The sequence below is a fragment of the Narcine bancroftii genome, chromosome 1, assembly GCF_036971445.1.
Source record: "Narcine bancroftii isolate sNarBan1 chromosome 1, sNarBan1.hap1, whole genome shotgun sequence".
Taxonomy (NCBI): Eukaryota; Metazoa; Chordata; class Chondrichthyes; order Torpediniformes; family Narcinidae; genus Narcine; species Narcine bancroftii.
In genome coordinates this window covers 370,493,738-370,513,747 of record NC_091469.1, presented here as the reverse complement: position 1 = coordinate 370,513,747, position 20,010 = coordinate 370,493,738, and the positions used below count along the sequence as shown (strand labels likewise).

The 20,010-nt window shown below is 40.9% G+C and overlaps 1 protein-coding gene across 16 annotated transcripts in view; it reads right to left on the bottom strand.

Moving 5' to 3' along the window:
- Positions 1 to 20,010, bottom strand: part of kcnh8 (potassium voltage-gated channel, subfamily H (eag-related), member 8) — a 340,322-nt gene that overhangs the window by 218,763 nt on the left and 101,549 nt on the right. For 9 of the 16 annotated variants that reach the window (XM_069913166.1, XM_069913145.1, XM_069913147.1 and 6 more), the window contains 2 exons: positions 2,325 to 2,432; positions 276 to 403 (listed from right to left, as the gene is read on the bottom strand). The exons of 1 other annotated variant lie outside the window; for it this stretch is intronic. In XM_069913166.1, coding sequence (XP_069769267.1) covers positions 276 to 403; positions 2,325 to 2,432 — 236 coding nt within the window. Of the gene's footprint in view, positions 1 to 275; positions 404 to 2,314; positions 2,438 to 2,850; positions 3,119 to 4,829; positions 4,975 to 20,010 lie in introns of those variants that run through there. 6 more of the 16 variants (XM_069913167.1, XM_069913168.1, XM_069913186.1 and 3 more) reach the window with 6 other exon arrangements.

Sequence of the window (20,010 nt, the reverse complement as noted above, 5' to 3'; positions counted from 1 at the left end):
TAATTGAGCTAAACATGCAGTTGCTGAGAAAACTGTTTGTAAAACATTTTCCCAGTCCTGAGGCACTATAATTACTTAAATGTGACAATTCTGCCAAATATTTTGCCAGAATGCAAGTTAGAATGTTATGGTCCATAAACTTTGCAGTGGTCGGCACTCCAGATGCATTCATACTCCATTGCAGTTTTTCTTCAGTATTATATTGTTAATAATAAATAATGTAATTAGCAGTGATAAAAATACCTCAAAGTCCACCAAGTTTTTCATATACTTACATTATTAATCTTCAGCTTGTTCTTTTCTCGCTTTTGTAGGTGGCCAGAGATGTGATAAAGAACAGCCCGGCTCCGCCTACGAGCTGAACTGAAGTGTGTTTCTGCTTTTCCTCGACCTTTGTATTTTTCTGTTTATGAAATTAAACAGCTTGTCAGTTGACTGAATTTATGCAAAAAAAATCATTCACCTACTCCTAGAGTTCAGGCCTACATTTACATTAAAACCCAACTAACATGAAAGAAAACATATAGGTTAATTAGCAGTCATTCCAGATTTGAATCATGTGGATTATCCTTTGGTGTTAACCACCTCTGAATGATAAAATCATGGGAGAACGTGGACAGGTACAGATCACCTAACTTCTTTCAAACTCAGTGCAGCAGATTTTCACCTACTAAATGATAGAGGTGAGGTAAGAGAAAAGGGTTAGTTGCATTTTTGATGATGGAGAAGAAGATCTTGACAGTACATGGAGAGGATGTTGCTGGGTGATCATCCAGGGACACTAGATGGGTGGACCTTAGAAATAAGATGATTTTGATGGGATTGAAATGTAGCCACCCTGTGGTGAATCTCTACTAAGCTGTCTGTCTTCCCTTCAGCGAGCCTTGCTGTATTAACATTGGCTGTGCATTATCTCTACTGTTAAGGACACTCCCCTTGGGTATAACTGTGTATAACATTGTCTTTCATTATTGTACCGTTAGTTTCTGCTAATAAAAGCCATGATTATTGTTCGACCACATTTTCTTTGTCTACTTCATCAACTGGCACTTCACACCCTCCCAATCGTCAGTGGGAATGAGAAGAGCCAATAAGTAGGGGTATCGTAGATAACTATAAGAATAATAGGATTGTAATAGTAGATGATTTTAACTCTAAAGTTGATTGGGGCTGCTATAGTTCAATGAGCTTGGATAGGGCAAAATTTCTTCAACGTGTCGAGGAAATTTTTCCTAGCTCAGCTAGAGAGGTGGGGGGGGGGTGGTGGTGGGGGTCAACACTGGATCTCCTATGGGAAAATGAGGCAGAACAAATTACAGAATTTCAGCAGGGAAACACTTTGGGAGCAGGTTTTTAAATAGTTCTGAAAAAAATAGGACTGATCCACAGGTCAAATTGGGGCAAGGTAAGTTTTGATGGCATTAGACAAGAACTTGGGAAAGGTGGTTTACTGTACAAGAATATTTTGCAAGTGGGAGGCTTTTAAAAGTGAAATGTGGAGAGTTCCACAATAATACATTTTGTTAGATGAAGGGCAAGGCAGTCAGGTTGAGCAAACCCTGGTTGGATTTGATCAGAAAAATGGAAACATGTGTCGGGTATAGGCAGTGGAAGGTAGGAAAACAATAAAGAGACAAATTCAGATTGTAAAAAGAGGAACAAAGAGAGAAGCTGGTGGGACTTGGCAGGTCAGGTTTGATCCATGGAGAGAAATGAAATTCCTGACAATGGACTTAGGCCTGAACCATTAACTGGCTTTACCTTCTCATAGATGCTATGTAACCTGCTTGAGTTTTACCAGCACATTTGTGTATTACACTCAACACCAGCTTCTGCAGATTTCTTTTGTTTACCTCCAGAGAAATGGACAGTTTCTGCTTAGGACCCTTTTTAAAAGTTTACATAGCTTTGTGTTTGAGAAAGCGTGTCTCACAAATTTGAGTTTTTTTAAAGAGATGTCCAAGATGATTGAATAGGGCAGAGCAGTAGAGACTATTTGTATCCTGGAACTAGATGGTGCCTGTGAAGCCCAGTGAAAACTTGTGACCTCCTAGGTGATTCTCCTTCTCATAAAATACAACCATTCTATTCTACTTTCTACTTTATGTGGCTAGAAGTAAGTTAGTACTAGCCTGTCAGACTGCTTGCAAAGTCAGAGTCACCGAAGCAAATTTACATGGGAACAGGCCATTCAGCCCAGCTCATGCTGACCAAGCTGCCAATTTAAGATAGTCCCATTTGCATGTATTTGTTCAATAACCCTCTAAACCTTTCCAATACATTTACCTGTCCAAATTTCTTTTAAATGACTTACTTGTACTCACCTTTATCTCTTCTTCTGGTAGCCTGTTCCACATACTTATCAGCCTCTGTGCAAAATAGTTGTCTCTTAGGTCCTTTTAAATCTTTTCCTCCTCTGGTTTTAGACTCTCCTACTCTGGGGAAAAGATGTGACAATGCACCTTTTCTATGCCCATCATAATTTTACATACCTCGATATGCTTACCATTCAACCTCCTATGCACCCATTAAAAAACGTTCTGGCTTCTTTTGACCTCTCTGGAAATATCTTTGTGAATCTTGTTTTCACCCTTTCTAGTTTAATAACATCCTTCCTGAAGTTAAACAACTAGTATTGCACAAAATACTTAAAATGTGGCCTTACCAATATATTATACAACTGTAACATCAGATGTCCTAACTCCTGTACTCATGCCCTGACTAATGAAGGCAAGCATGCTGTTTACCTGCATCACCTCTTTCAAGGAACTATGCACCTGTATTTCTGTTCTAAAATGCTCCCTAGTGCCCTGCCATTTACTGCACAAGTCCGTCCCTGGTTTGACTTACCATTGACATCAGAAAATGTCTGTTCATAAGAAAATGAAGCAGTCCATTCCTGTATGCAGCAGGACCCAGACATGGGCTGAACAATTGCAATGGCTTTGCTGGCACTTGTATAGCATGAACGACCATTTCTGCTGATGGAGAATCCTATCACCAAGCTTTGACATTCAACATCCTAGTGGGATCAGACTGTGGGAATTCACCTTTAACCAGAAATGCAATTCAATCAGCCATTTAGATATTGTGGCTACAAGAGCAGAACATTCATCAACGTGATTCACCTCCTATCCCTCTATGGAAGACACATCAGGACTGTGAAGGGATATTTTCACCTTCCTGGTGGACTGCAGCTTCAACTGTTACAAACAGGAAAGAATAGATTTGTTTTATTAGCACCCTATACACCAACCTAAACAGGTTGACCCCAGCCGAAGCACTATGGCTACATTATGGACCACCTACAAAAAGCATTGTAGTTGCTCATTCAAGTTATTCTGACAGCTGAAACCTTGACCATTCACAAGGAACAGGGGTGCAAACACAGGGAAGCACTATTTCTCGTGGGTTCCCCTGCAAAACCTTATTTGGTGGTCTTTTACTTCTGGGTCTAAATTCTTGAGCTCCCTACCCAACAGTACAGGGAGCTTCTTTATCAAAAAGTATGCACCAGTTCCCAGAAGATGGCCAATACATGCTGGCTTTACTCTCACATCCTGAAAATATAATACATAATGAAAAAGGAGCAGTTTCCAAATGCAATCTCAGCAGAGCAGTACAAGCACATGTTTAAGAGATAACAATCCTCAACAAGGGAAGAAACACTCAAGAATACTGTGACCAAATTAATTTCACACAGCATCTTGCATTTAACTGTGCAGCTAAAATCTATGAAGGACAGTCACAGTACCCGCCTGCAAGTGATGTAGAGATGCTTCAGGGAACAGGTATACATTTCTTCATTCACAGACAGGGATCCAATTTACTACTGAGGAGAGTTACCGTGCACCAGGGCAGGTAGAGTGGAGTGGGGAAGCTGACAAAGTTAACTTGCCTGAGAAGCTGACAGGGGATGATTGTCAATGCCTCTACCAGGTATGGGTTGTGGGAGTCCGCAATTGCGGAGATTGGGCAGCAGACGCGGACAGGGATCGCTAAAGCGACTCCCAGGACAACGAACCGGCGGGGGTAGAAGCTGGGGCAGCATCAGACCAACAGCCCTAAAATGCCATTGGTCAAGCTGCCCAGCTAACTCAGCAGAAAGAAGCTGGGGTAGAAGGGCATTCATATGCATGGATGTTCCCGCTCTCTTGTTATTCATGTGGATGACTCAGTCAATCAGCAAAATCGGCGGGAACTTGAACAGTATAAAAGCAGCCTTTCCAGCCCTAATAAAGAGTGAGCTTAACCTGCCACACTCTGTATGTGTGTGTTTCTTTGTAGTAGTTGGCTCTAGGGTCTCTAGAGGTACAGACCAGAGATCCATTGTTTTTTTTTCCTAATTTTCTTTAATTGTACTTTAACATTTGTATATAACACACACACACACACACACACACACACACACACACACACACACACACACACACACACACACACACACACACACACACACACACACACACACACAGGAATTTACAATGTTTGATATCCAGAGCTCAGATAAAACTTAGCCTCATGAGTCATTAGAGCTTGGAGAGCTAAAGAAGAAAGTTTAGGTCCCTTCAAAATCTTTATGAATCTGGACTTTTCTTGTGAGCATTTTAATGACTTCTGATTAGGGTCCCTGCAGGATCTGCCAGGCCTGTTATACTTCAGCTCTATGTCAGTACCAAAGGATTGACCAGATTAGTACCATTGGTAAAGACTTTTTCCTGTTGAAATGGCATTGTAGTTTTATGTTTCTGTGGTCATTAGCTGCAGAAATATAATGAAAAATGTAATTGACAGTTCTTTTAAGTTGCAATTATTCACTAATAACTCACTCAGTGGTGCTCAGCTTGGAATATGCCAGCACAGCAGTTAGCGCAATGCTGTCACAGTGCCATGACCTGGGTTCGAATCTGGCACTGTCTGAAAGGAGTTTGTACATTCTCCCTCTGACTGCATGGGTTTCCTCCGGGTGCTCCAGTTTCCTCACACCCTTCAAAACATACCAGATTTGTAGATCAATTGGGCAGCATGGGCTTGTGGACCGGAAGGACCTTTTACCATGCTGTATGTCTAAAGATGGTAGAAAGCACACCGCACGCAAAAGAAGTTAGCTACAGTTGGGACTGTGTTTCCAGCTCAAGGATATCAGCACAGCGATTGCCTAGGGCAGTGTCCTAATCCTAAGTACCTTCAGCAGTTTAATCAGTGACTCTTTGCCAGTGTCACCAGAGTAGAGATGTTCATTGATGATCACACAAACATGATTCTTAGCCAACACAGCAGAGATGAATGCTTGTGTCGAGGGGTAATCTGCTCAATGATGAAGTTCAGAAGACTGTGATCCAACCTCATTCAGATTTCTTTTAAATGGTGTGACAGGAGAAAGAAATCATTAGACACTCATCCAAACTCACAGTTCAAGAGATACGTGACAGGAATTGCCCAGTCGGGCTTCTGGAGAGAAGATGGCATTGTTGAGTTGCACCCTGAAAATTTACTGTTTTTATTTGCCTGGTATTTAAACAAACAGTCCTTTCTTATATAAAACTTTGTTCAGGTTGTACTTGGAGTATTGTATGCAATTCTGGTTACAGCAAGCATGTGGAGAGTTTAGAAATAGAGCAGAGGAGATTTATCAGAATACTACCTGGATTAGAGGGTATGAGGGCCACAGGGAGAGGTTGGACAAATTTGGGATGTTTTCTTTGGAGTGTCAGAGGTATATGGAGAGCCCTGTTTTTAGCTTATAAAATTATGAGAGGCAAAGATAAGGTAGGCAGTCAGAATCTTTCTCCCAGAGTAAATATCATATACTAGAGGACACACAGTGCATTTAATGTGATGGGAAAAATATTTTTTTTATATACAGAGAGAGGTAGGTGCTTGGATTGGGCTGCAAATGTCATGGTGGAAGCAGATACAACAATAATATTGAAGAGGCATCTTGATAGACATGAATGTAGAGGAAATAGAAGACATATATGTGCAATCAGCAGGGATTTACTTAAATTTGACATCATATTTGATGCAGATGTTATGGGCTGAAGGGCCTATTCTACTGTACTCTTCAATGTTCAATGTTCCAATTAATTCTCTGTATCTAAGTCTTTCTGCAGGAAGACAATGAGAAGGTTTACCTTAGATGTATGTGGCTGGCGATAATTGCAAAGATGAAACATCATTGTAAATGTCAAGGACTTCATAAACATAGTTCAGGACAGTAAATACACCTTCCGACATGGTTATCTATGTGATCTGGGGGCTCCGTTGGGAAGACTGCACTCCAGATAAACTCACATGCTGCCTACTGTTTTACATAGGAGACTTAGAACGCATCGTGGCTACCATAACACCATACAATGGTTGGATAGTTGGTACATGATGTAGATATATTCAGCTTCAACTTGGAGGCAGCCCGACCTGTCCAAGTTAATGGTTACTGTGATCATAGGAGCCACTGGAAAAGCAATCCTCACTTTGCAGTTGTGGTTTTGACAGCTGTGCTGGCGGGGAAGCAATAATGAGACACTCTCTGAATTATTCCTGGTTGAATTAGATGCAGAACAGTTGATCATCCTGGTCTGCTCCACATACATCCTCTGACACATTGTCCTGCTTTCTGCGCTTTCTCTTTTAGATCCCTACTACTAAAGGCCCCATAGCTTAAAGCAACTGAATGCTGCATTAACCTAATTTTAAAAATAGAGATACAGAACAGTAATAGGCCTTTCAGCCGCACAAGCCTGTCCCACCCAATACTACCAATTAACCTACAAACCCCATACATTTTTTGAGGGTGGAGGAATCTGGAGTGCCTAGGAAAACCCATATAAACATGGGGAGAACATGCAAACTTCTTACAGATAGTGCCAGATTTGAACCAGGGTCATTGGCACTGTAATAGCATTGGACTAAATAAAAGCTAGTCGAGGATCTTGCATTTAATACACTAAAAACAGAAATTCTACTTGAATCAACACTCCATTGAAACTGATTAGCAACCAAGCCGCATGAAATAATTTCATCAAATTGTCCTGAGAGTTGGGGGAGTGCCCATGCTAATGAGCTGAGTAGGAGTTTTGAAAGAGCTCTCCACAAAAATTATTAAAATCGTTTAATAACTCCCCAGAACTTTATTGTCAAAAATGGATAAAAACAAGTACTAAATGACTGAGGCATCCAAAAACAAAAACTGAAGAAGTAATAGCTTAGCCAGGAACATCAAGTGGAAGCCTGATGAGGAGGGACTCAGCAGGGGCTTTGGAACTGGCTGAAGCCATCAGAGCTGGGGAGATATAGCCTCCACCCTTAACATATTGGAAACTTTATGCCGTCATTTTACGAGTATGGAATCAGTAATGAGAGATGTAGCAGAGAAAGTCATAGAAATTAAGAAAGTTGTGGGTGACTTAAATGAATGAATGACTCATTCAGATGCTGAGCTGAACAAAACAAAAGACAGGCTGAAGGCACTAGATGAAAAAGCAAATATATGAGACACAGAAAAGACGGATGGAGAAGATCGACCATATGGAAAATGTTGGCAAATGTAACAATGTAAGAATCATTGGACTGAGAGAAGGAATGGAGGGAAAAGACGCGGTGAGTTTCTTTGAAACATGGGTCCCACAAATGGTGGGACAAAATAAATTAAATGCAAAGCTGCAAATTGAAAGGGCTCACCAGACCCTTGGACCCAGAAGAACTGGTGAACAGTGACCATGACCAGTCCTGGTAGGACTTTTAAGTTGTCGGGAGAGAGATCCGATCTTGGGAGCAACGTATGAATATTCAAAAAATAATAATGGCTCATTAGTGGTGGACAATGTAAAAGTAATGTTTCACCAGGAATTTAGCCCTGCCTTGGTCAAACAAAGAAAGAGACAACTGCCTGTCACATTTGTGGCCCGAAATGTGAAGTTAATAAAACATCAAACACAAGTTTTATCAGGTAAAGTACTCAGTGTCTTTATTTTCCAGTTTCCTTTGTTCTCCTGCTTGTGCTCTCATCTCTCTCTCATACCACGTGACTTCCGGTACATCTCATACATGTTCATTATCATGACATCCCTCCTTTAATCAGAAATAAACTTTACCTTCACTTACCAATATCCCTCGGAAACATACAAACATCGTAACTAATGGTAATACTATAACTCAACTACATAAAATTTACTTCCTACAGCACTCATACATGCACTTTATGATATAAGATTAAATACTGTCCCAAAGTTCTTATTAAAACCATGGCACAAAGTCTTCGTTTCGTTTCGGCCTGCCTGCGATATTGTCGTCGCTTCTCGGTTGTTCACTCTCAGCATCGAAAATACTGCTCGCCATGGCTTCGGGTGTTTCTGGCGCTCTAGTCACTTCATCAGGAGTGCTGGTAACTGCCTCTGGAACATCATCAGGTCTCTCAGTTTCAGCATCTCGTATTGGCCTTTCAACCTCTTCGCTCGATGTATCTCTGGACTGGTACCTTTTTACACCTGATACATTTCTCTTATACAGGACTCCAGTCGGAGACTTGACTGTCACCATACTGCCACTTCTGGATACGACAGTATAGAGTTGATGGTAATAAGGTGTGTCTAGCTTACCACCAGTTTCATGCCTCACTAGAACATTATCTCCTGGCATGATGTCTGAGTACTTGGCTCCACGTTTCGAATCTGTGTACAGCTTTGCTGCACCTTTCTTTTCAGCATCGTGGTCCCTCATCTCCTGGTCGTCTCGGATTTCCTTTATTTCTGGCATTTTTGTGCGGATTTTTCTCCCAAAAAATGCTTCTGCAGGACTTTTTCCAGTGGTTGCATGAGGTGTTGCTCGATAGATAGCCACATAAGATAGCAATGCTTCTCGCCAATTTTGTCCTTCTGCGTGTGCAATCCTCAATCGTTTTTCAATGGATTGATTTTGTCTCTCTACTTCTCCGTTGGCTTGCGGCCATTTCGGACTTACTTTATGATGGTGGATACCTGTGGTCCTCATGTATTCCGCAAATGTCTCTGAAATGAATTGTGGACCATTGTCAGAGTATAATGTAACAGGTAATCCATATCTTGCGAATATCTCTGCAAACGCTTGTATTGTTTTTTCAGTGGTTGTGGACTTCAACACCACGTATTCATAGTATCTGCTGTAGTAATCTATCACTACCATAATTGATTCACCTGTCGGTAAAGGTCCAAGAAAATCAACAGCTATGTCGATCCATGGTCCTGTCGGGAGTTGCGTACTCCGGATCGGTTCTGGCGGATTACTCCTACTTGTGATTTGACATCCGTGACAAGTTTTAACAAATTTCTCTGCGTCTTTATCACAACCTGGCCACCATACCTTGGTCCTGAGGTTTTGCTTGGTACCAACAATACCTAGGTGTCCTTCATGCGCTAAGGATACGATCTTCGGTCTCAATCTTTGTGGTATCACCAATCTGCAACCTCTTAATACACACTGTCCGATGCAACAAAGTTCGTCTCTAATGGGAATGTAAGCCTTGTGAGTACACTTGTCCCATTGTCCACTCTGTATGCATTCTCTTACTTCCAAGAGTTCTGGATCACGTTCCGATTCTCTCTCGACTTCCTTCGTAGTCACAGCTTTCGGTGTCGCCTGAATAGCTATGAAGCGTACAACGCTCTCTGTTTCTGTTCCCAATTCTGACTTGGATTGTGGACCACCAACCTTCACCAATCTGGACAGCAGATCTGCAATGTTTGCTTTCCCTGCAATGTGGATTACTTTATATTTGTAGGGTTGTAGTCTGAGTACCCATCTCTCTATTCTGGCACATGGTTTGGATCTAGGTGCATAGCTCACCTCTAATGGCTTATGATCTGTGATGAGTTCAAATTCAATGCCGTATAAATATGCATGGAACCTCTCACAGGCCCATACAAGTCCGAGTGCTTCTTTCTCTGTCTGAGAGTATCTTCTTTCCACATCTGATAACGATCTGCTGGCATAGGCAATGATTCTTGGTCCTCCATCATGCATCTGAACCAACACGGCTCCTAAACCAACTGGGCTGGCATCTGCTATGACTTTGATTGATGCTGCCGGATCGTAATACCCAAGGGATTTTGCATCTGTCAGGCTTTGCTTCAGCGCTGTGAATGCTTTCTTCTGCTCAGATCCAAAATGAAATGGTACACCTTTCCTGGTTAGTTTCCTTAGTGGTTCTGCCACTGTAGCGAAATTAGGAATGAACGTTGCACAAAAATTGACCAATCCCAGGAAACTCCTCACCTCTGTTGCGTCCTAAGGTGCACGTGCCTCTGCAATAGCTTTCACCTTGGCCTCTTCAGGGTTTAGTCCTTCCCGTGTAAGTCTGTGTCCCATGAAGTCCATTTCTGACACACCGAACTGGCACTTGTTTCCATTCACGGTAAGGCCTGCCTCCTGTAGTCTAGATAGTACACGCCTCAACCGTTTGTCATGCTCTTCCTTCATTGGTGCATGGACTATGATGTCGTCAGAAATGTTGGCAACTCCAGTAATGCCTTGAATCACTCGATGGATTTTATACTGGTAGATCTCCGAAGCTGCATTAATTCCAAATGATAGTCTCTTGTAACAATACAATCCACAGTGAGTCACAAATGTTGTTACACCTCGGGAACATGGATCCAGCTCTAATTGATGATAGCCCCATTTCAGATCAATTTTTGAGAATATCTTGCTGGTAGTTAGTTCTTGAAGTATTTCCTCCACTGTTGGTATAGGGTGTCGTTCTCTAATTATAGCTTCATTGGCCATTCTCATGTCAACACATAGTCTTATGTCACCCTTTGGTTTGGGCACAATCACTACGGGACTGACCCATTGTGTCGAATGTTCCACCAGTTCTATAATGTCTTGTTCGATCAATTCTTTAATTTTGGCTTCGACTTTCCCACGAAGTCCAAATGGAGTTCGGCGCATTGGTTGTGCCTTGGGTTTGACCGTTTCATCTACCACTAGCTTCAATTGTCGACCTTTCAGCTTTCCTACTCCTTGGAAGACTGCGGGGAATTCTTGCTTCATTACCTCGTATGACTGAATTGAATTGACACAAGCTCCAATATGAAGTATTGCCAGGTCTTGCGCTGTGCTTCTACTCAGCAATGGTTCTCCCCTCTCTTCTATGACCATAAACTCTGCTTCGGTGTACTTATCTCCAGCTTCAACAGTTGCAGTAAAACATCCAATGGTCTGCATGGCTTGGTTGCTGTGTATGGATACAGTTTCTTGGAACACTTCTTTGAGGTACAGATGATCTTTTTCCTTTTCAACTTCTCCCATAAATGTCGATCAATCACATTACTGTCACTGCCTGAGTCTACAATGACCTGCACTGTCACTCCACCAATGATCACTGGGACCTTCTCATGATGTACATCATTCAACATAAATTGGTAACAACTCTGTTCCTCCTGGGTATCATCATCGTCACCGTCTATCTGGCGAATGGTATCTTTCTTTCCAGGATACTTTCCTTTCCCCCAGGCTTTGCCTTTGGAAGTTGTACTCTTCCTCTTCTGGTCTGCATTGGACTTCCTTTTGCACTTCTTTGCAAAATGGTCTTTACCTCCGCACTTTCTGCAAACTTTGCCTTTGGCCGGGCAATATGGGTCTTTTCCAAAGTGACCTCGGTTTCCACATCGATAACACTCCACGTCCTGTGTCGACGTATATCTTTGCTGGTTATGGCGATGTGAGAGCCTCTTAATTTGCTGGCTTGAGTTGTCTTTCAGGGTCATGGTATGAAATTGCCCTTCAACAGCCTCTAATGCAGCAGCAATGGTTAAAGCATCGGTGAGTTCCAAGTCACTCCCTCTTTCCAGTAGACGTCTTCTGAGTTTATCTGATCTACAGTGCTGTACAACTTGATCCAATAATTGGTTGTCCAAATCAGCTGGCATGTAATTGCATCCAACAGCTAGCTGGCGTAGTCTCGTCACGTACTGAGCAATTTTCTGGCCATCTTCTTGTCTCGTTCTCCGAAACAAATGGCGTTGAAATGTAGCATTCGGTGTCACTACATAGTGTGCATTTAATGCATCTACTGCTTTCCGGTACTCATCCTTTCTTCCAGTATTCAAAAGTGTCTTAAATGTTTCCAGAACTGCGGGTCCCGCAGTGAAAAGAAGTAACGCCCTCCTCTGCGCTTTTTGTTCAACTGTACCTGTATCTATAAATAGGCCACGACTGTCGGCGTAGGACTCAAATTCTTCCAGCCATGCCTTCCACTTCACACTTACAGTGCTTGCATCACCTGTTGGGTCAAAATGAGCAATTCCACTATGCGTTAGAAAGTCACCGTCTGCCCCAGCCATGAGGAAATATTCCAGCCCCAAAAGTACTGAGTCAAAGAGAAAATTCTTATCACCTTGAAGTTGTCTGTAATCCTCTGTAATCTTGTTTAGTCTTTAATTTTCTTCAAGCTTCTTTCATCCTCATCGCCAATGTCACATTTGTGGCCCGAAATGTGAAGTTAATAAAACATCAAACACAAGTTTTATCAGGTAAACTACTCAGCGTCTTTATTTTTCAGTTTCCTTTGTTCTCCTGCTCGTGCTGTCATCTCTCTCTCATACCACGTGACTTCCGGTACATCTCATACATATTCATTATCATGACACTGCCATCTAAAAACTTTAAATATTCAATGATTTATCCAGCAATGCTGAGAGTGGGTGTCTCAGAAGATAATAGATGAATTTTCAAGAATAAAGAAGTGGAAGAATTTTTAAGAAATTTATGAGAATTTAAAGTTGCCAGCTGAAAGGACTGAAAAGACCTTTACAAAATGGGACTAACTGAAAGACATTTTTTAAATTTATACTAATAGTATTGAGTCATCTTGTTTTCACTGTTAAACAAAAAAAAACCCTTGGTTTATATGGAGAGCTCTGAAAATACACAAAGGTGCTAAGCAAAGCAGTCAGGTGGGAACCCTGACTTGGGGAGGTAGAAGATAGTGCCAGGAGAGATTCTTTTTGAAAGAATCCGAGGGCTTTTCTCATGGGTTTCCAGGTACAATTGTCAGTGACACCGTCAGAGCTAGAGATGTTTTGTGTTTCTTAAAGAGGAAATGTATGTGATTGGAAATGTCTTTTAATAAAGAAATGTTACAATTGTAGCGGCGGCTACACTGCTAACTGAAGGATCACACAACCAGACGGGTTGAGTTCAGTGAGCAAAACTGATTTATTGCAGGCTCCCTGGCTGGTCTTATACTCCCAGCCCGAACCTGGCTGGGAACCGCGCTGGGGGGCCCTGACGTCGCTGGGGGGCCCTGACGTCACCGGGGCATCACATGGGTTGGCAAGCGCAGGCTTCTGAGCCCGGTGCCAAGGTCAGGAGGAAACCCCCGACGGCGCTATTTTGGCCAGCTGCCCCGCCTAATGGCGTACCGCCACACAACAGTATTTCGAAAATTGTGAAGATAAAACACTAAAGATTATTAGTCTTAATATTAACAGGATAAACAGGGTGAAGAGGAAGTGGGTCTTGGCATACTTTAAGAAATTAAAAGTGGATATAATCGTTTTTGCAGGAAATACATCTTACCAAATTGAAACATGATAAATTAAAAAGAGGATGAGTGGGACAAATAATATTGACTTTCTTTGGTTCAAAGGCAAGAGGGGTGGTTATTCTAATTATTAATATACACCAGTGTTAATGGAAGATACCTTGATTAATCAAGCTGGAAGTTGTAATGTTATATTGTCAAATTTATCGAGAAGTATGGTCATTTATGAATATTTATGCCCCAAATTATGATAATGTAGGACATCTTCTTAAAAACAGCAGAGGGATGACAAAATATATTAGTTGGAGGAGACTTTAATTTCTGCTTGGACCCAATACTATATAAATTGACAAGAACCATAATGAGGGCAAAAGCAGCAAAAAAGACAATTCCATATATGAAAAATCTCAATCTTATCAATATATGGAGGCAATTAAATCCCACAGAGAGAGAGAGAGAGAGAGAGAGAGAGAGAGAGAGAGAGAGAGAGAGAGTACTCTTTTTACTCAAGGGTACATGACTTATTTTGATTTATTTTTAATGTCTTCCCAGTTAAAAAGTAGAGTGATAGAAACAGAACATCTAGTGAGGCTTCTATCAGACCATTCTCCATTAATATTAACTATAGCAACAATGGAAAAGGAAGATAATATATATAGATGGCGACTCAGTACTACATTACTTAAAAGAACATACTTCTACTAATTTAGAAAGAGACATATTTTATGCAACAAATCTGACATCAACTAATAATAGATTGCTGATATAGGACATGCTTAAAGCATATTTAAGGGGACAAATTATATCCTATATGAATAATCTTAAGAGGGAACATATGGTAAAATAAACATTTTGGAGAAGGATATTAAAGAATTAAAAACAAAATATAAGAACGGGTCTACTAGAAGAATGCAGACTACTTGAGAATAAGAAACTAAGATATAATACAATACAAGCATATAGGACAAAAAGCTACATTAAAAACTAAACAACAATATGAGTTGGGTGAACGGATGGTCCAAAGTTTTAGCTTGGCAGATTAAAACAGAGGAGTCATCAGGAATGATAAATGCTGTAAAAATAGAAGAAGACACCCAAAATTAGTGAAACTGAACGAACAGTCTGGTTGGGGAATACATCCAAATTTATTACAAAAATATACTATGCTGTCCAGAGTGAAAGTACAAAACCAAGGTTGCAGAGGCCAAAGGAAAGATTGGGAGTCATACTTGGGTGAGGTGATTTCAGAAAGAAGCTGGTCAGATTGATGTAAGGACAACATGAGATCAATTATAAAAGCAAGATATGGACTGGTTCTGTATATTTTTTTTTACACCAATTATATCTTACCCACAAAAGTTACACAGATCAAAAGCCAAAATTTCAGAGATCTGTTTCAGATGTGGGACTGAGACAGGAACTTTTCTACATGCTATGTGATCATGCATGCATGTGAGGCCATTTTGGCAAGAAATTGCAGAAAAGATTGACCAGGATAACAAGAGTGGCCTTCATGGGCGACCCAGAGCTATCTCTATTAGGTAATTTCATGGAAATAAGTGACAGATTGACCAAATATCAAATCTCATTTATAAAAATAGCACTGGCGGTAGTGAAAAAAATGTATCAGAATCACTTGGAAGTTCAACTCCCTCCTACTTATAGCAGAAATTAAAAGTTGTATACCTCTGGAAAAAATATGAGATACAACTTAAAGAATATGACACTTTTGTAAAAGTCTGGCAGCCATATCTGGACCACAGAGGGGCCCAAATACAGTAATAAAAAGGAACAAAAAAGGGTATAAAACATCCATTGGAGCGCTTACATCCCTAACGTCGAAGTACTCGAGATGGCAGAGGTCGACAGCATCGAGTCCACGCTGCTGAAGATCCAGCTGCGCTGGATGGGTCACGTCTCCAGAATGGAGGACCATCGCCTTCCCAAGATCGTGTTATATGGCGAGCTCTCCACTGGCCACCGTGACAGAGGTGCACCAAAGAAAAGGTACAAGGACTGCCTAAAGAAATCTCTTGGTGCCTGCCACATTGACCACCGCCAGTGGGCTGATATCGCCTCAAACCGTGCATCTTGGCGCCTCACAGTTTGGCGGGCAGCAACCTCCTTTGAAGAAGACCGCAGAGCCTACCTCACTGACAAAAGGCAAAGGAGGAAAAACCCAACACCCAACCCCAACCAACCAATTTTCCCCTGCAACCGCTGCAATCGTGTCTGCCTGTCCCGCATCGGACTTGTCAGCCACAAACGAGTCTGCAGCTGACGTGGACTTTTTACCCCCTCCATAAATCTTCGTCCGCGAAGCCAAGCCAAAGAGAAAGACTCCATATTCCTAAAATATATGTAAGCTCTGATGGTGAATGGATCTGTATGAATGGAAGGGGGAGCGGGGGAAGAGAGGGAGGGAGGGACTGTTTTGTTTTTGTTTATTGTGTTTGTGAGAAAAGGTTTAATATATTGTATATTCAAAATGTTACGATGTATAATTTTTGGAAAAAAATCCAAAAATGAAATGTTCAAAAAAAATAATCCCAAGAGTTTGTTCTCCCTTCTGTTGAACACATCTACAGCTGTGCAAGCTTAAAATATGTTGGCAGCTTTTTGAGGTTTGATATGACTATCTTGGGATTCATATTTACATAGTCTGTTACCTCAGCATACTGGTAGATCCTAGCACTCACGTGCCAATACGAGGTAGCATTACAAGCTACAGAAATGATTTATTGCAAACATTTTAGCACCCAAGTCGAGCCAAGTTTCGTGTCCTGGGAACCCAAATGTGGAGCATTTTGCAAAACAGCAACAGTGCAAAATTACCTCCAGCAATTAGAATCTGTAAATCTTGCTTAAAAGCTTTGTAAATATGAACAAATCAAATCCTCATTTTACCTGCATTCAATTTATGAATTTGGGCTACAGCACTATTGAGTTTTTGGGGTACATGCCTTTCATTTTTAATGTTATTTTTTTGCCATAATAAATATTCAATTCTCCTTGTACTGATTTTGATTCATTAAATTTTGTCTTATTGAACATGAACATATTCGTAAATTGAAAAATGACTATATTTGATTTCTGGAATGCCCAAATTCTGTGGAAAATGTTGACATTTATAATTTCTACTAAAACCCCTGAAAAAGAGCTTTGTATTGACCTATCTATTATGTGGCAGACACAAGGAATTCTCCAGGTGGCAAAAATGGTACAAATAGAGGCTCAACTTTCTAACTTTTCTGGAGTGTAAATAGTTCTGTTCGATATTCTCTGAATCTTGCATCACTCTCATTATCACATACTGTGAAGCGTAGCATTCTTCATGAGACAGAATCTATCATTTTCACTGGCTTGGAAAGAAAGGATGAGGGGTAAGTCCTGTATTTTTAGAACATAATCAATTTCACATTAGTGAACCTGAAAAGGTCAGGTATGAGGAATTTCACAGCTTAATATAAATGATTAATTAAAATTTATATTAAAAATAAATTGAGATGCTTGATGGTAATGCATTGTGGGTGGCATTTTGCAGAGTAAGAAATAATTGCTGACACCCAGACTTTCTGATGAATAGTGTATGGAACTCATGGTAACCTCTTGATTTAGATAAGTGTACATATAAAAACTTTGTACTCAAACTGATTTATGGTGTCCTCTAGGGATCTATGCCACAACCTTACCTCTTCTGTATATACGGAAATATTTAGATGAAGTTAAAGAGTTATTCACACTTGCTGATCACAATAGATTGGGTGGCACTGCAAAGAGTACAGATGCAGTTGAGAGTTGAATTGAGAATCCAATAGGTTAACTGTGGTGGGGGGGGGGGGGGGGTGGTGGTGGTGAGGTAAAATGGAATCTGAAGCATGAAAAGGTTGTCCATTTTAGACATAAAAATAAATCCTTTTTTGATTCATTAGATTCTATCATATCTCAACCTACTCCATTTTCAATCTAATCCTTCCTTCTCTCACAGTCCATAAGCCCCCCTCCCCCACCCCCCAATTTCTTCATATCTATGTGACTATCTAAGAGTCTTTTAAGTGTTCCTATTGTACCAGGCTCAAACACTAACCGTGGCAAATGCATTTAGGTACCCACCATCTTCTGGATAAAAAAACCCAACTTGGTAATCTCCCCTAAACTTTCTTCTGCTCACCTTAAAATGATACCCTTTGGTATTGACCATTGCCATCCTAGGAAATAGCTCTGCCTAATCTATACCCATCATAATCTTGAACACTTCTATCGAATCACCTCTTATATTCCATCGCTCCAAGGAGAATACTCTCTAATCCATGCAGCATTAAGTATATCTCCTCTACATCTTCCCTAAAGCTTCTACAAACCTTCTTATTATAAGAAGGCACAAGAATTGAACCCAATTCTCTAAGTGTGGTCTAACCAGAGTTTGATAGAGCTGCAACATAACCTCACAGCTCTTGAACACAATCACCTGATTAGTGAAGGCAAACACACAAAATGTCTTCCTAAAGATCTATGGTTTCAGATCCAATGATCCCTCAGTCCCTCCACATTGCTAAGAATCCTATCATTAACCTTGTACTCTGCCATTGAGTTCAATCTTCCAAAGTGTATCACATCACACTTCTCTGGAACTCTATCTGCTATAACTCCACCCAACTCTGCATCCCGTCTATATCTCATTTATAGCCTACAGCAACCCTCTGCACTATCCACAACACCTCCAACCTTTGTGTCATCTGAAAACATACTCACCCACAACTCCATTTCATTACCCTAGTCATTAATCAAAATCACAAAGAGCAGTAAGCCAAAATAGATCCCTATGGAACTAGTCACTGACCTCCAGTTAGAATACCTTGGATCTACTATCTCCTTCTTACTTCTGTGAATCAACCAATTTTGAATAAGCACAGCATTGTTTCAATGGATCCCATGGATGAGCCAACCATGGGAACCCTGTCAAATATCATGTTAAAATTAACATACATAAGCTGCTCTGTTTAATCTGTTTTGTCACCTCTTTGAATATTCACTTAGGCTCATGAGGCATAACCTACACCTTACAAAGACATTCTGACTATTCTTAATAAGACTATGTTTCTTTAAATGCTCATTAATCCTATCCTAAGAATCATCATCAATAGTTTTCCCACTCAATGTCAACAGACCAAGGAGCTGATTGTGGGCTTCAGGAAAGGAAAATTAGAGATTCAAGATTCCTTTTATTATCATAATCACTGGAGGAACCAGAGGTGAAGAGAATGAAGAAATTTAAGTTCATGGGAGTCCCTATCTTGGAGGACCTTTCCTGGATCAAACATACTAATGCCATTGTGAAGAAAGCACGCCAGCGCCTCAACTTCCTCAGGATTTTACAGAGATTCGTAAAGCCATCACAGACCTTGGCAAACTTCTATAGATGTGCAGCGGAAAGTGTGCTGATTGGCTGCATCGTGGCCTGGTGAAGAGGCATCAATACCTCTGAGTGGAAAGCCCAGTAAATGTTAGTACATCACAGGCAAAACTCTACCCACCATTGAGAACATCTACATGGAACATCAGAAATCAGCAGCGTATCAGGAATCCAGACTACCTAGGTCATACTCTGTTCTCACTCCCTCCATCAGGAAAGAGGTACAGGTGCCACAAGACTCATACCTCCAGCTTCAATAATTTTGCCACCGCTCACTTGGCTACCCCACAGAGTCTTGGGAGCAAGTCTCAGGAGTACAATAAGGGACATTAACATCTAATCCTACATAACATACCCTTCAACCATCAGACTCCTGAACAACAGGAGTTGTTCCTGAGGTCATGTCCTTCCATTCAAAGACTCATTGAAGGACATGTACTTTGCTCATTATTTATTACTGAATACATATATTCTGAATTTGTACATCAATTTGTTAACATTTCTTCCTTTTGTTAACATTTCTTTCTTCTTGATTCTGTTTAAAGTTACCTTAGAAATTCTGCCTGGCCCACAGGAAAATAATCTTGGGCGTTTGTGTGATGTCATGTATGCACTCCATAAGACCAAAAGTCATAGGAGCAGAAATATACCATTCAGCCTATTAGGTCTGTCCCACCATTTAATCATAAGCTGATCCATTTTCCCACTCAAACCAACTGCCTGGCCTTATTCACATAACCTTTAATGCATTGGCTAATCAAGAACCTATCAAGTTCTGCCTTAAATACACTCAATGACTTGGCCTCCACAACCACTTGTGGCAATGGATTCCACAGACTTACCACTCTCTTGCTGAAGAAATACCTACGCATCTCTGTTCTGAGTGAACACCCTTCAATCCTGAAGTTGTGCCCTCTTGTCCTAGAGCTCGACTCTTCTACCATGGGAAACGACGTTTCTCCAGCTAATTTATCTATGCCTTTCCACATTCAAAATGTTTCAGTGAGATCCCCCCTCATTCTTCTAGATTCCAATGAGTACAGGCCAAGATCTGTCAAATGCTGCTCATATGATAAAC